The sequence below is a fragment of the Centropristis striata genome, chromosome 3, assembly GCF_030273125.1.
Source record: "Centropristis striata isolate RG_2023a ecotype Rhode Island chromosome 3, C.striata_1.0, whole genome shotgun sequence".
Classification (NCBI taxonomy): Eukaryota; Metazoa; Chordata; class Actinopteri; order Perciformes; family Serranidae; genus Centropristis; species Centropristis striata.
In genome coordinates, this window is record NC_081519.1 from 15,344,049 (window position 1) to 15,361,477 (window position 17,429).

The 17,429-nt window shown below is 38.8% G+C and overlaps 2 protein-coding genes across 3 annotated transcripts in view; one reads left to right on the forward strand and one right to left on the reverse strand.

Moving 5' to 3' along the window:
• rhobtb3 (Rho related BTB domain containing 3) overlaps positions 1 to 10,509 on the forward strand; it is a 27,666-nt gene extending 17,157 nt beyond the window's left edge. For both annotated transcript variants that reach the window (XM_059329189.1, XM_059329190.1), the window contains exons 9-13: positions 528 to 633; positions 2,942 to 3,115; positions 8,049 to 8,215; positions 8,532 to 8,628; positions 10,374 to 10,509. In XM_059329189.1, coding sequence (XP_059185172.1) covers positions 528 to 633; positions 2,942 to 3,115; positions 8,049 to 8,215; positions 8,532 to 8,628; positions 10,374 to 10,492 — 663 coding nt within the window. In that variant the 3' untranslated portion in view covers positions 10,493 to 10,509. The remainder of the gene's footprint in view (positions 1 to 527; positions 634 to 2,941; positions 3,116 to 8,048; positions 8,216 to 8,531; positions 8,629 to 10,373) is intronic.
• On the reverse strand, positions 10,055 to 16,409 carry glrx (glutaredoxin (thioltransferase)). Its single transcript, XM_059329191.1, has 3 exons — positions 16,105 to 16,409; positions 14,240 to 14,371; positions 10,055 to 10,514 (listed from the first exon to the last, which is right to left on the reverse strand). Exons 1-2 carry the CDS (start codon positions 16,309 to 16,311, stop codon positions 14,258 to 14,260), a joined length of 321 nt encoding a protein of 106 aa, XP_059185174.1. The 5' UTR covers positions 16,312 to 16,409; the 3' UTR covers positions 10,055 to 10,514; positions 14,240 to 14,257.
• Between the last annotated feature and the right edge of the window lie 1,020 nt (positions 16,410 to 17,429).

Consider the following 17,429-nt stretch of genomic DNA (forward strand, 5'->3'; position numbering starts at 1 on the left):
TTTGTGCTTCAGTTGACTGAGAAAGGTCACGTAATGGTAATGGGATGCTTTGACGACACTCATTTGAGGGCTGTGTTCACAGGACTGTGAACAGACACTCCAAAAAGACACTCTGACAGCCGTTCTCATACTATTGATTTCATCTGATGTGCACTGCAGTACACTGTATATACATATTATGCATTATGCATCCTCTGAATGCTTCAAATGAGCACTTATGTGTTAATAAATAGACAGTTTGGACTATCGTGTGGTTCTCAGTCTGTTTTCAGTGTTAGCCAGTTCCGTCATGTCGTTCTTGGCATTGCAGTTCAAGCATGTTTGGGTAGCGCTAAGCAAGACTGGCACACAGGCCATTTGTATTCCACAGGGGAGGTGAGATAGATGCACGGAATGGCAATTGTGCTGGTAACTAGTACCTGACATCCAGCAGAGGAATGTTAACTCTCTCTGTCTGCTCCCTTTGGCTTCCTCTCTCTCTCTCTCTCTCTATCTCTCTCTCTCTCTCTCTGTGCGTGTTTCCGTAGGGCCCCAGGGACACCCCGAGTGCCCGGGCAGCTCAACTCGGCCCCCAGACTCTTGTCAACCTCTTCAATTCTCCTCTTTACTCTGATGTCATCTTCATGGTGCAAGGTGGGTGCGTGCTGATCTGTTACGATGTACGGGCATTTATAAATGCATGCGCCGTCATACAGCAGAGGAAGGTCACATTTTATTCACCGTGATTGAATTATGATCTCAGTCCCGGGCCTGGTTATCCATTTGGAGGCAAAATAAGATAAAGCGGTCCGAGGGACAGGCCGCCTTCCGTTTCTGTCATGTTTCATCTCACCAGAAGCTCCTCCACGAGCTGCATTTAGCCGATTCTCTATTAAAGGATCAAACTGAGAAATCCAGAAGTAATGCCCCAAAGCCTCAACTAATCAATATTTATCTCATAAAAATTGCAGTGAGCTTTTCTTGTCCTTGCACCTCTGAGCAGCGAGTTAAACTCTTTGAGGTCACAGAGAAAATGCCTACAAGAATGTTTGTGCAATTCTGTTGGTTTTTTCAAACGCTAACATGCTGATGGAGTGTGGTGAGAGCTGTCACTGGCTGAAAATGGCACTTAATGACAGCAATTATGTCAGGACTTGTGCCCAGGCTTTACATGTCATTTTTTCCTGTTTATTTAAATGACTCATTATGACAGATCATCACTCAAGCCAACAAGCCAAATTGAATTAGGTGAGCATCTACACTTATGTGATAGGGCAAAGGAGACATTAAGAGCAGATGAAACAAAAGACTATTTTAACCTGTTTTCACAGGGTTCTTTCAAAGTCTTGAACATTTGGGAAATGCTTAATTTTACTGTTATGTGTTCAAGGCAAGGAATATGCTAAAATGTGGATATATTAACCCTTAAACTTTTACATAATCTGGTGTTTCATTGACACAGATCTCATAAAAACCACAAACATGAATCCCTTAGTCTGGAAATTGGCAAGCATTAAATAGCATGGAAAAAAATGTAACATTTAAGGTGTGCTGATAATGGCTTTGAGAGTCTGGCATATTCAAGAATGTGTTTATTCTGTTAAAACAGCTTCTTTTGCAGATTGTTCTTAAATCTACACAGCCTCCAATAACAAACAAAAACTCTCTGCATATTTTAGGATTTTGACAATGTTGCTCACAACATCCTTATTGCAAAAACTACAAAAATGTAGCATGATGCTGCCTTAAAATGGCTGCTTGATTATTCAAAGGACAGAAAACCATATAAACCAATATCTATTATCGACTACAATTCAAATAGAGCTCAAATGAAGCTACTTCTTGCAGGACCTCAAGGCTCCTCTCTTGTTTCAGATGAGCAAACTCAAAAAACGCAATTCATAAAAGCCAATTGTATTTGGTACATGTATGCATGTGTGTGTATATATATATATACATACATACATGTATATATACATATATGTGTGTGTGTGTGTGTATATATATATATATATATATATATATATATATATAAACATCATTGAAATTAATTTCAATAAGTAATAAAATAAGTAATTTTTGAGCACAATTAGCTTTGCCAAAATATGCAATTCATCTGCTCTTCAGAAAATACGAACTTACATAATTTTTAATGTGACCATTCACCATGATTGTCAATTGACTTGTCTCATTTCAGGAAATTCTTCCTTTGACATTCACTCATATTGTATTAGACCCTTTAATTCTTGAAACCTGCCTGCCTGCCAGAGTACAGGTGGGTTTCAACCCACTGTCTCGGGTAGGTTTTAGGGTTAGGGTCAGACCAAAAACTTTTTTGTGGCGTCTGTGGTTAAGTTGGTAGAACGGCGCCAACTGATCGGAAGGTCGTGGTTCGATGCCTGACCATGGCAGCCTACATGTCGAAGTATCCTTGGTCAAGATACTGTGCTCCAAACTGCTCCCAATTCATCGGTGTATGAATGAAGTCCCAATGGTGGCAGATGGCACCGTTTAGGGTAGCCTCGGCCACCAGTTTGAATGGAATGAACGGGTGAATGAGTGCAATCTGTAGTGTAAAGCGCTTTGAGTGGTCACAAAGCGATTTGAAAAGCGCTATATAAGTGCAGGTCCATTAACCATTCAAAGCTTATTACAGAGGAACTCTTTATAACCTCTCTTCTTAAATTCTTAATGTCTTTTATTAAATAGGGCTCTATGTGCAAATAAACCAAACTATAAGAAGCCTCTGACGTTAAAAATGATTCTGAATATTTTTAGATCAAAAATCAGTTAAGATTCAATACATAAATTATGAACAGTTTCTACTCTCAGGCATTTCATTTTACAGCTCTTGGGATTTTCTTAGACGCTACTCTGAAATTCTAAACCGAGCTGTTCATTTTGTGTGTGTGTGTGTGTGTGTGTGTGTGTGTGTGTGTGTGTGTTCGTGTTCGTGTTCAAGGGAGTGTATTGCCAGCTCACCGAGCAGTGCTGGTGGCGAGGTGTGACGTCATGGCGGCCATGTTCAGTGGGAAGTATGCCGAGGCCCGGAGCCGAGTAGTGCCCATCCACGGTGTCTCCTCAGATACCTTCCTGTCTTTCCTGGAGTACCTCTACACTGACTCCTGCTGTCCTGGTGAGTTTACTGCACAAAAGCCAGTCTTAACTACACCACTGTGACCATTACTGTAATTCACAATGTGATTAAAATGTGTCCAGTTTTTAACAATTAACTGCAAACACATCTCCAATGGGAGGCCTAAATATAGTAAGGAAATGGCCCATGTCTCCTCTTTATCTTGTGGACTAATTAAACCCAGGTTTTTTGTGTGGTGGTGAGATTGATTGCATTGGGAAACCCTCAGTCAGCGTGTTATTCATTCACTTGTCTATAACTACTCTCTCAGGCTAAACCTGTAAATAAAAAATGTTTGCTTAGCGTAATGAGAGATAAGTCTATATAGATGGTGGGGTGATTTGTGGCTGAGCTGCTTTAGATGCGCTGGATCTGACCAACAAAATGGTCTGTAAACTCAGTTACAGAAGGACAATGGACCTTTGATGCCATTTTAATGTGCCGCAGAAATAGGCAGCATCACCAAACACTTGAGAGAGGTACAGTGGTGTTTTCCTCGAGGCCTTGCTTGCTAAACGCAGCCCAAAACAAAAGCACAGATGACAAGTCTCATCAACCATCTGTGTGACTGCGACATGCTGCCAGTGTCACTCTCTGGAGGCTCGCAGAGAACAGCACTGAGCTTAAAATTAAATTAGATTTACTGATGACAAAATCAACCCGTGGCATCACTGCTTCATCTGCTTTTAATGATGCCAACTCACGGCCCCAAACGTGTTGTTGTTGTTGTTTTGCCCTGTCACTATCTGTCACACCGGGTGCTGAATTTTCAAAGTAATTACTGCAGATAATTCTCTCTGATGATGGCAATGACATTACATTTTTTGAAGCGTGTCTACAATCAGTCTTTTTTTTTTTAAAGGTCCATTAGGTCACTTTTATGAAAATGACTTTTTTTTGTCATATTTGCTGAAACTGTGACTATATCCTGATGGTAATATATGAGTCAGATAATCTGTAAAAAAAAAAAAAAAAAAGATTCCTTCTCCTAGTCTACTAGTGGCATTTGCAATCCACCACACCTGAATGAAAACAAGCAACCAGAGCCAGGAAGAGTCACTGTCAATCACTGTTTGTGAGACTGACGGTGGGTTGGTAAGCTTGTCTGTGCTGCTCCTGGTGAAGGAGTCTGTTGGCGAGGGGAGAGGGACCTTTGGACCCAATGCTGCTGGGCTCATTTTCAGCACCCAGTGTGGCATTAAAGAATGGTGAAATTAGCGAGCTAGGCAGCTAACTAGCCATCTGCTAAATAAATACAATTATAAAAATTTAATCTAACAACTTTTGATCAAGCAGCAACCTCCAGGACTGAAAAATGAAGCTAATGTGAGGGTGCCAAAAACTGCAGTTCCTGGCCATGTGAGGCCGACTCAAAAACTGAGTCAATCTCAATAGACCCCATGTTAATATTGTAAATTTTACAGCAAAAATAAACATGTTTACTTTTTAACGTTAATGTTTTTGGTGTATGTAGCTAATTTCCCCCTTCAAGACAACTGTGAGGGGGGTGAGTTGTCGTATAATTCACCTGTTTAATTTAGATCAAGGACTAAAGTTATACATAATCAAGTGATTCCTGTGGTCTATGTCTAGTACCATCAGGTTGAATGCACTTATTGTAAGTCGCTTTGGACAAAAGCGTCTGCTAAATGACATGTAATGTAATGTGATGAATGGCTGCTTTGGCAGGTGGGTGGTTCACCCCTGCATTCAGCCTGTCTTAGCCCTCTCCGGCTCCACCCCTTTGCCCCTTTTTGTATTAGATGGGAGTTAGGAGGAGTCGCATTGCCAATATTGTGACAACCACGGACACTACATTCATATTTTATACAGTCTCTGCTTGTTGTTCATCCACCCACTCTTGTCACAGTGTAGGAAAGCACATTGCTGTCGCCAGATGAGTGAATACTATGTTTGGCTCCTTTTCTGTAACCAGTTTAGCATTAAAACATGGTAGAAGTAGCATGTTAGCTAGCTAACTAGCCAACCGACTGTCTCACGAGCAGTGATTGACAGACTCCTCCTAGAGTTACCTAATGAATCTTAACACTGAATCAAATCAGTCCCTGTAACATGAAAGGTTAGCTGATACCGTTGATTCCCATTAAAACCCGAAACTCAGGCTGAGCCGCTTCCAGCCATGTCTGGCTCGTTTTTTTGTTTTAACTCAGAAAAAGTGAATAATGCTCAGTTCATTAAAATTCTCAGTCCACAGGCTTACACACACCAATTGTATGCTACATTAACAGTAACGAAATGGCTCAGAGTCAAGCTAAAATACTTATGTGCATAGTCAAACATTTAAGAAGAGACCCAAATACTTTTTCAGGAGGTCCAGTAAGTGGAATAAACAATACCAGAAATGCCTGTGAATATTGTCCAAAGGGACTATAATATAATGTTCATGTTGCTCTGTTTCTGCTTACTGTTTGTTAACAGGTTTTGAATTTTTCTGCCCCCTAGTGGTGCAAGGTTATGTATTGCAGCTTTGAATGACGAGCTTTTGCAGTTGTGCGTAAAGGGACTTAATTTGTGTGTGTGTGTGTGTGTGTTTGTGTGTGTGATAATATCCATTGTGATATCACAAGAAATTGAAGTCCCCCTTTAATCGAGCCTCCTAACTACACATGATTACAGATTCAAAATGCACAAAAAACAATATTTAGCGTTCCTTAATTAATAGATAAAGCCATATAACTGTAACTTACAGTTACAGAATTACAGTCAATTACAACAGTGGCTTTCATCTTCCCTTCCAGTATCGTTATATAACGAAGCTGCTGAATAGACAGTATAAAGACTCAGAATAATCCGTTTTGAATACCCAGCTATGAGAGCTGACAATCTCCTTATTTTGTGGCAAGAGATGTTTTGATGAAAAAATCATGAAAACTCCAACAAGCAACCCTTAAGATCCAGCTTAGGCACAAGGAGGCTGTTTCCAGAGAGACAGCTTCAGGTTGAGTCATGGGAACAGGAAATTAAAGCCACGAAACGGCTCCAGAGGCTGCAGCCGCTGCACTGTTATGTAAGAGCTCAGCACTCAAGGTCAAAACAAGGTAACTCCACCAGTAGAGACAAACTGAGTGTGTGAAATCAAAGGAGGAGTGCTATCAGAGTATTTTACTCCGATAAATATTGTATAATGTACATACTGTATCATAGTGGAATACATTGTCACTGCTCATTTCTGTGTTTGTATAATTGTGCAGCTGAACAAACCCTCTGTGCGGCTGCTGCTCGACTGACAGACGGGTGCAGAGTTTTTAGGGGGTGATGGATGGTGAGAGTGGTGTTTGACTGAATCAAGTTACATCAGGAGTCATTTGATTTGACGTTATGACATTACATAAAAGGATTGACATTACTTGTTTGACGTTGGTTGCAGAAGTCCATGTAAGGATGTCATTTGACAGCAGTTGGAAATTATTTTTTTTATTAAATGTGATTTGACTAGTGGGCTCTATTCAAAGCACACGACTGAGATTTAATCCATGTGATGATGATGTGTGTGGTAATCTTGTGGCTTTATGGAGACTTTCATTCTGAAGCACAATCTGAGATATTGAAAAAATGACTGCAGTGAGTAGAGCATGACCTAAATATAGGACAATAACATGGCAGTATAAAATCACACATGTTTGTATTCTTGGCTTGGCATTAAAGGTGTGTGTCAGCATTATATTTTGGGGGTCTCTTTTTACCCCATATAAAAGGTGATATTTCCATGTTTTCTTAAAGCAGGTCTAGGTGCTATACAATTACTGTAAAAGTATAAAAAAATGGTCAATCCAAGGACAAACGACATTTTAAACAATATTGAATAATAGTGTTATAGGAATACAGTTGTGGCATCATCATCAAGCAGACATTCACCAATATTTATATATATATATATATACATATATATATAGCAGACAGACACAGCCACTTGCTGTGGAATATATATATATATATATATATATATATATATATATATATATATGCTATTTGGTGCTGGGCAGGTAGTGTACAGCAAGATTTCAGAACTTTCAGCTCAAAACAGTTTCCTACTTTTGCTGGAAATGCAGTTCACGAGAGCAGTGAAAGTGGATCAAAACTAAAGTTGTGTAAAGTAAAGTTATGGGCCGTAAAACCAAAGCACTGACTTGAAAGATGCTTAAATGCTCTGGAGCTGAGGGAAACCATGCAAGTGTGTTTTTACCCTTTTACCCTAAAATATGCAATAAGGACACTGCTTGCGCTTAAGAAACAGAAGTAAAGTTGGTTATTCTTTTTGGCAGCTTTTAGTATTGTGGTAAATTACAACAAATTGTTGTTGAATTTGATAAAAATGAAAGGGAATCGTTTTCAACATTCTTTTATTGAACAAACTACACATAGAACCGAACACAAAAGGCACAATTTTAAAGTGCAATTTTGTACTGATGCTCATTCAACTGACTCAACAAAACAAAAACCCTGAGCAATATCACTGTTCTGCGACGTGTTTATCGCACAATTTGACAACACTTAAAGTGATGTTGTGCAGCCTCACTGTGTGTGCTGAGCATAACCCAACTGGACATTTATTGTCAAAGAATGTTAAGTTTAAAATACTGCAGATGTGGTTTTAGCTGATAGGATTTATAATTTTGTGTGAAACAAATCCTTTTAATATTGTTTGGTTGTTTAAAGCTTCCAGAAGCAATCCTGTTGTGGCTTGGTTCCAATTTCATATTTGGGCCAATAATCATAAAAAACACTTTATTTTCTTCAGGGAACATTTTTAAGCCTTTGATTTCCTCTGGAGGTCTACACGCTTAAAAATGTGTCCAGCTATTGTATAAATCTGGAATAAAATGTAATCCACTTGATGATAGAACAATGCATGTGTAATACTTTGTGCATATACAGTATATCAGGCGGTGCTGTGTGTGTTTTGTGTGTCCAGCCAGTGTGCTGCAGGCCATGGCTGTGCTGGTCTGTGCCGAGATGTACCAGGTGAAACGTCTGCAGCATCTGTGTGAAGTGTGTGTCTGCGCTTACCTTCAGAGCATGCCCAGTAGAGAGCTGTCATCAACGGGTATCAGCGTGATCCGACTACTCCGCCGAGCAAAGGTCAGTGCAACTTTGAGTGTATGAATTGAGAGCATGAACAGACCTGCAGGAGATAGCTGCTGGTCTGTGTAAACGGAGTACTATTTCATAATGACGGTGCATTCCTTTCAGACACCAAAAAATTATGTGAATGGAGGAAATCTTGCTTGTTAAAGAATGTCCTAGTGCAATGTTGTTTTCTGTGACAAGCTTAATCTTTTAACTTGCAGTAGCCCAAGGCCTCCATCCACAACAGTTATTCACCTGTCGAAAAGCAGTAGTTATAAAGAGAAACATAGTTATTTGACATAATGTCTGTGTTTGAATTGATTTACAGTGCCACAATGCAGAGCAGCTGTATGTCTGGCTCCTCCACTTTATCGCCAACAACTACCTGATCTTCAGTCACAAACCTGACTTCCTGGAGCTCTCAGGTCAGTGTGTGAGTTTTAAAAAAAAAAAAGAAGTGTTGTAACGGTCTGAAAAATTAAAATAGGTCTTGTGATGGTTGTGAAAACTAAAATTGATGCATAGGGAGATAATAAACTGATAATAAACTGAAACTGATGACTTCAGCAATTTAGAGGGCTTAAGAGTTCGGTTTGAAAATAATTAAGTCAAAGTGCCTCCAGGCTTTTGAGGATGTGTTGTTTTTACACGTTAAATGTAGGTTAGGCTTTCTCTGTCTCAGTGTTGTGAATGGTTGGCTGGTTCTCATTTCTTGTCAGATGGCCAAACAGTTTTTTAAATACATGTAATCTACAGCAGTATCATATTATACCGTGAACATTTGTTATAAAAGATGTTTTACCATTATAAAAAGAAATGTTCACGTTATTACAACATTCAAACTTCAGACTTCAATATACTATTTAACTTGTTCATGATATATTGTTATAACAAAACATTTCAGATCATAGCGTAATAACGAATAACTAATTATGCTCTTATAACATGAAACGTTTCAGATTATAGTTCTGGGATAAGGGGAAAAAACATTCTGGCTTGTCTGTATGTCTTTAAACCATCACATTCATTTTGGGTGATGCTAAGCAAACAAATGCCTCACTTTATTTTGGGTCACAACATACTCAGCTTGGCTGCAGCTGAGACGTAGTAGCTCGTATCCACGAAGCCTTCAGTTCCCCTTCAGTTCATCAATGAGAAATGATGTTACCTCCAGAGGATCGCACTCATTCTTCCTTCCGTAAACCCCCATGCATTTTTATGTCCTAGTGTAGACGTACTTATTACAATTTCATCCCCATGCTCAATAAGAGCAAAGCATCACGATGTCTCAACCACCAAGCATGAACTTATTCAAATAAGTCAATTAACTATACCTATAGCTGCCATGCCAGAAAAAGAAAAACATGAAAAGTTCACGTTAAAACAAGAAACCTTTCTTGTTATAACCATATACTAGTTTTCTTCTTATAACAATATGCTATTGTCTGTTTTGTTTGAACAAACTTGTGTTAGAATGAGGAAACTGTGTGGAGGAACGATTAATAGAGGGGCTTCCATAGTGATCAAAGTGTCCATTGAACAGTTGTGAATTTAAATAAATTCACTAGTAACAATTTGATCACTTTGAAAATAGAAAGGAAGTTTATCACTTTCTATTCAAGAGTTTTAGGAACATGTTCTTCTGTTTTATGCTATACAATATAGCACAATCTTATATTATTTATGTATTAGTCTGTGGGCTTCCAGCCCCTCAGAATAATACATCCTTATGGTATACTCAATACTATAAGTGTATGCTAATAACTGATTGCTTCTCAGTTATTATAGTCATGTGCATTTAAAGTCAAAGGCACATAAACGCAGTTAAAGATTACATCAACATTGCTCTGGTTAGTAGCAGAAGCACTTTTTATTGTCATCATTATTCATACAAACAGAAATAGTTTAAAGGTCATTGGACGGGTACTTAAGGGCACAAGCGCAGTCAAAGGCCAGAATAAGGAGACAGCACATGATCGATCACTGTGGGGTCTTCTGTTGCTTGTTGGTGTAAACAAATATCAGATATTCAGTTGTTGGCTGTGGTCATGGCAGCAATCCCAGGAGTTATTACTGTGTGTGTTTGTATGTGCCAAGAGAAGTAAATCTTGCTGTAGTGTTTCAGCTGTGTTTGCAATGAATTACAGTTTATATGTTTTTTGCATTCCAGAGGAGGAGCGTGAGCAGGTGGAGAGGCTACGCTGGCCATCCAGAGGCTACCTGCAGGAGCTCAGCGAGTACCAACAGCGGCGACGCAAACTACGCAAGTCCCGCTGCATAGTCATGTGACCACACCTGGATGCCTAAAAACCTGTGGAAAACAGGGGGGAGAGCAGAAGAAGGAGACAAGGGAGAAAATAATGGCAAAGAGTGAGACTAGTCATCAACACATGGGGAAACCGACTGAAGAGACCGTTTGTTCTGCTGGATGAAGAGCTGATTCTGAGGTCATAAGACTCCTTAACTAATCGGACAACGTTGCTGTGACACGCCTCTCTTCCCCTGCAGAAATGACTGTGCATCCTTTGCATAATGACTATTCCATCATGGGCAATACAAAATGACTAATCCTTAAAACACTATATGAATTTAACATGACCAGCTAGCCACCTACCAGAGGCTCTGTGAAAGATTATATTTATACTGGACGATGCATTTGCAATGGTGGATTTCGATGACGAACAGTAACACAAAATAGGTCCATTACGAGTACAGATATATCAAATGACCACACATATGTTGGAGAACAGGTCGGGGTTATGTGCAGACTGTTTCAAACTACAGTAATGTGGCTTCAGTTATAAAAAGGCAGAAGTAAAGTGTGCTGTGTTTTCTTCTCTAATCATCACCTAGGGATGTCTGAGTCTCTCTGGACACATGTCTTAAAGGAGCTGTGTGTAGGATTTGGGGGGATATGTTTGCAGAAATTTAATATAATATTCCTAATAATGTTTTCATTAGTGTAAATCACCTGAAACTGACAGTCATGATTCCATTAGCGGAATAAGCCCTTCATAGCTACATAAGACATGGAAGTGCCAAAAAATGGCTACTTGAGGCTGGCTCCAAATGTGAGTCAATCCCCATAGACACCCTCCCCATGCTGAAATACACAACTTTATAGCAGATATAAACATGTTTACATCCAGGTACAAAAAACGGTTCTGATACAGGGGAATTTTTTTTATAGAATTCACCATTTTCAATTATATTAAGACTTGCATAATGCGTATGTATAATTAAGGGCGTCACCGCTGAGTGCCATCACAGGGACCCCTGAGCTCACCTGCTCCACATCTTTGCCCATTTTTGGATTTGCCAGGACAAGGAGTCACGGTTTGGAGTCAACTAAACTATGGGTAACATCACAAAGCCTATGTTCATATTTTGCACGGTCTGTAGTCTTCTGTGGAGTGCACCATATAGCACCATCATGTTTCTACAGTAGCCCACAACAGAATCCTAACACTATTTCTAGGACATTTTCAGTTTTTTTCCCCACTGCTAGACGCCACTAAATCCTACACAATGCTCTTTTAAATGAAACCTTGGCCCATGATGCCTCTGTGTCCTGTTAAAAAATGTGAACGTGTGCACATGCAGCATTGCTTAAGCGAAAAATAACTCTTGGGTCTCTAAGTTCTTTGTGGCTCGATCAGTATTAGAGCCAAGAGGTGACCTACATTTATACAGAGAGAAGAGGAAAGCAACTGGTAATGCTGCAGGTAGCACAGTCACGCTCATTTTCATCTGTAGTCCGTCAGAATCTCAGTTTAGCCGACAAGCAGGACCAATTTAATTACAATTCTTTTTTATTAGATCTATGATGGGCATCAGTGAGTGTCTCACTGTCGGACTGATTTTATTACCATATGAGATGGAATTTATTTTGGTCGCTGTCTGTGTCAAAAGAAGCTATTTCACTTTCATTCAGATGTGGCTTGAAATTAAATCTTCAGATTAAACTGAACATTGCCTGTATCAAAAAAATCAAGTGCTCTGTACACCAAATCCAGAACAGTAATCAATGTATTTTTTCATTTCAAGCCTGGGAGCTGGACTTTTAAACCGTTTCCTTTACAGGTTATTATGAAGATAATGGTGAAACTATTCCTATCTATTTGCAATAACAAATATTAATGGTCTGTCTCTGTCTGTCACATAATGAGGCAAAAGCCTTTTTGTAGCATTTACATGTACAGAAATGGTATAAAGATTTAGGAAAAACAACCATATCATGAACATAAGTTGGTACAGTGAAAACCACAATGCCTCTGGGTGGATACACAATATTTATTTTATCCTATTTTATTTTTATTTGAGGGGTTCTTTTTAATCATAACGAGATTATGATTTATTGGTGCTGCAATTATTTTTGTAAACTACACTGTATATGGACATGGTTATGACATGATTTTTTTTTTTTTACATTCAGAGAAAAGAAACTGGGTCACGCAATTTTACAGTCTACTGTTTCAATGGTATTTACTTAAGAGGTAATTATAAAAAATAAAATAAAAAGGTACAGGAAGACAGAAAAACCAACAAAATGAAAGCAAAAAAGATCAATAGTGGCATTTTGCAGCTATTTTTTAGTCAGCGTGTCAGCATCAGCCATTAACAGTCAACAAGCACTATATAAACTGTATTTGTTGCGGTACTTTAGCAGATGTGTAGCAGCACGCTGTGTATATAATACAAGAAATCTACCACTGTGAGAGACACTATTCTAAGAAATGCTCAGATGAATTCCAACCTACTCTTAAGAAAAACTAGTAAATAACAGTTGAAAGACTGGACTGTAAACAAAGTGTACTCCAGTGCTGCATCCACACCCAGTGTGTAGAGACACACATGGCTCCACTGGGCTGGTGTTGTACAGACTGTAGATAACACGACGTCTGACTTTAAATAAAGACATGTTTTAGAATGAACAAACCAACCACAGACTGGATGAATGTCTGTGCTCTGCTGTGTTTGTACATTATTGTACAACATTTATTTTTGTCCCAAAAGGTTGCTCCCTTCTTCCCTCTGGAAAATTAAGATATGTCATGGTCAGATTGGTGATGCATTAAAGGCCAACATGAAGTGTCATCACGAGCCTCCACAGCAGCTTCAGTGCTGTGAGAAACTCTACTGGAGGAATGACCAAGAGATATTCCCTCATTTGGTGATTTATTTATGTCTGTAAATCCAGGATCAGATGATTTAGTTGTCTTTCAAACTGTGCCAGATTCGGCGATCAGAGTCCTTCATTCTTTTATATGACTTTGCTAAAAGCATGATGGACTAAAAGCTGGATCAAGTCACAGCTTGTTGGTCTTTGCCTTTGGGTCATTATCAGCCTCATAGTCTCATCTCAGTTTGGCCAGTTTCGAAATATTTTATATTTTACTCAAAATACAGTTGTAGTGGGCAACGGACATCTCATTCTCAGTTTCTCCTAGCTCACACAAAAAACAAACTCCTCCTCTCGAGTGGCATTAAACTGGCTGGGATAATGGTAGTGTTATGAACATAATTGTGCACATAGGGATCTTTGTCTGGGTTGAGATCTGGAGGCTGTGAGAGCCAGAGCATTGATGATTAACATTGTTTTCATACTCATCAAACCATTCCCCTCATGCACTATGTTGAAGCATCTGTATTCATTAGAATCCGTCACTCTTTTATTCAGGCATTTCCTTCAATTTGCCTTCCATCTGTACATTTCCATCAGGATGTGACACAGTGTGAGCCTGGAGCAAGTTTGACTTACGTCTTTACAACGTAGCAATTACCTCTTATCTCTTCGAGCACCACCTCAGGCATCTTATTTCCTTTGATTTATTTATTTCAACAATAATGAGAGCTTACTGTTACCAATTTATGCACTTAATGACTTGCTTTGGGTCCTCTGAAGAGCAACCCCGCCTTCTTTTCTTGCCTGCTATACAAAGGCGTCCCAAAGTTGCCCTTTTTTCCTCCTTTCCACAGTCACACACTCCGTCTGTCACTTTATATGACAATGTGAGTCTGTGCAGTGTTCCGTACCTGGAGGTCTGTAGCGGGTCACTGCAGGGCTCCAATAGACTGCAGCATGCTCTTCAGTTTACCGCTCTTCTCCAGTGCCGCCACGTCGCTGCCGCCTCCAATACACTCCTCACCGATGAACACCCGTGGGACCTGCAGTAAGATAAATACAAGAGAAATGGAAGCAACTGAATTAGAAATATGACTATACATACCGCAACATTTCTGTACCATCAAGTAACCATCCCTTTACTATTTATGGGTGTATAAGGCCATTATGGGGGATGACAAAAAATGATGGGCAACTATTTTGAAAATCACTTTTGTCCATTTTCATGCAAATATGCCCCAAAAACATTACTTCCTTTGCTGGTTTTTGATTTTTATTATATACATTTATTTTTACATAATTGTGAGGTTCGGAGTATTGGCATTATGAAGGTATCACTTTTGACTCTGGTTAATTGTGATGGGACTTTATCACAATTGTCTGAATCTTTACACACCAATCAATTATTTAATGGAGAAAATAACATAAATTATCTGCTAAAAGCACTGTGTAATTATAGTTGTAAGCACCCATAAACCGCCATAATTCCTTATAAAAATAATCATGCCACATTATAAAGCATTTTAAAAAGACTTATAAGGTCAAGTATCATCATACTTTGCAACTGCGAGTAGGGCTGCAAAGGGGTGGACAAGTTCCGGTAAATTTCCAGAAATTTTCCATGGGAAGTTAAGCTGGGGAATTTTCAAATAAATGTAAAAAATTATTATATTTCAACAGATTGATTTGTAAGTAGAACTTTATCAAGGTTTGACTGTGTAATATATTTTATAAATTCCCAGTTCATTTCCATTTCTACCCATATATTCCTGTAAATTTCCCATAAATTCCAGTGAAATTCCCATGGAAAGTTTCCAACTTTGAAAATTCCAAGAATTTTGTAACCCTATCTGCTGGTCAATTACAGACTTTTTTTGCAAGTATCATACTGTATTATAAGCCCTATAGCTGTAATACATTATAATATATTTTTAGTGCATTATAGGGTTAGGATGGGGTTTTTTCCTTGGTCTTTAACACATTATATGCATGTTTATAATGCATTTTAGACATAGGCTTCATAAAAAGTGTTACAGCAATATTCAGTGGCTGTTTGAAACAAAGTAGCTCCACCTCGACCAACTACAACAATAAAATGCTGCTTTTATAATAATTTGTGAGTAAAATATCTTTATTTTATATTTCTGCATTGAGTTATTTCACTTTGCCTTGTAATGAAGATTTTTTTTTTTTTTACAGTAACCCTAGAAGGACCTACTTCCTCCTGTACTTGTACTTCCTCCACAACTACATACATCCTGATTTATATTATTCATATTACCCACCCCTAGTCACTCACACATGGAGGGAGAGAGAGAGATTTAAACCAATATTTCATTAAATGTCAATTTCACACTAACTTAATTTTCTGCATAAACAGGCTGGGCAGCCTAAGTGGAAAGTGGCTATGTTGACGCATGCGCAGTTCCTCTTGGAGACTCCCTTACTGACTCAACAATGCTGCATCCTCATTCATGGGTTTCAGGGAAAAATAAAATAATAACCAGCAAATGTATCTCAAATGTTAACACGTGTAAAGCTTACACTGCAACAGTTATAGTAGCTGTACACAGACGTTATTAGAAAGCTAAACCGTTATTTTTTGAACCGTTCATTTATCGTATTGTAGTGTCTGAGGTTAAAATCAACTTTGCCCTCTAAAATTACACATATTTTCATTAAAACACGTGTAAACTGCTGTGTTCCCAGCTTGTTGAAAGTGAAACTTCGTCAATACTATTTTGTCAATACTATGACAAAGCAGCTTTGTGTTTACCGTGCGGGCTCCGGTGAGTTCCAGGAAGTAGTCTTGCATGTTGTCCATGTCGCTGCGTGAACTTATATCAACACACTCCAAATGTCCGGGCTTGAACTTGTACTTGGACAGAACGTCTTTGGCCATGATGCAGTACGAGCATGTGGGCTTAATGAACAGCACCACTTTGTCTCCTTTAATTGTCGTCTGCACAAACTGCTGCGCCATTTTAAATCTCGGTCAAACAGTCAGAAGATGAAAAGTGATATCAACAGCGGAGAACAAAGATGATCGCTCCGCGTTTGGTCAATTATGTTAATAAGAATGACGTGGCAGCCCCCCCCCGCCCCGCCCCCTTCTTAAAGAGACACGACACAGTCTTGGATGTGGACGAAAGCGCGTACACAGACTGGGGCCGGCTATGCGCAGCGCCCCCTCAAAAAAAAAATGCCTTGAAAAAATAAAGACAATATTTCTTACCAAATTAACTAAGTGCCAATTAACTAACTACTCACTCACTCTGTCATAAAATGACAGAAAAACACCAGATTTTGAGATGTGCAAAAATGGAAGATAAAAAAGTCATGTCCATTTTTGTCAAATTTTAAAATCACTAAAATGCTTAAGATGGACCAGTTATGGTCGTCTTTGGTATCTAGTTACTTTGGGATGTCAAAAAAATGTATGACATAAAATGTATAGTTAACAACAAAAAATGCTTCAAATGGGTCAATTATAATCTGTTGATATATGTAAGATCATAATATGGCCAGAAATGACGGGAAAACACCATATTATGGGATGTCCAAAAATGACCCCCTCAAAAAAAGTCATATGTTGATTGTTGTATGTTGATTTTTGTCAAAAATGACTTAGAATGCTAAAAAATGGACTAATAATACTCTGTTGATACATGTTATAGTTTTATATGTCAAACGATGTCAGAAAAACACCAGATTATGGGATATCCAAAAATTTTAAAAGGTCATACTATAGTATGTCGATTTATGTTATGTTGTTTTAAACAACAACAAAAAACTGTTACTCTGGTATTTCGTTACTCTGGTACTTTGTTACTTTGGTATTTATCAACCACCCCCAGCTGAAGCATGATGTGTACATTTGATGCCCCCTTCACATTTCTGTCTGCCCCCTCATATATGCTGCCTAGAACTGGCCCTGACACCAACCAAGGATTTTCAGATTGGGTTGTAATGATGGAGAGGTCAAATAAGCATTTAAGAATTAGTGACATTACCAGTTTGGATCAACGGGCATGGCTGGAATAACCTGTTAAGAGAGGCTGTGGGGTTAAATGCTATTGACCACTAATGCTGACCGTCTAT

Bases quoted from the DNA above. Each gene is read 5' to 3' on its own strand.
- glrx (XM_059329191.1), bottom strand. From the start codon at position 16,311: ATGGCGCAGCAGTTTGTGCAGACGACAATTAAAGGAGACAAAGTGGTG. The intron at 14,372-16,104 runs GTAAACACAAAG...ATCTTACTGCAG, and splicing joins AACTCACCGGAGCCCGCACG to GTCCCACGGGTGTTCATCGG.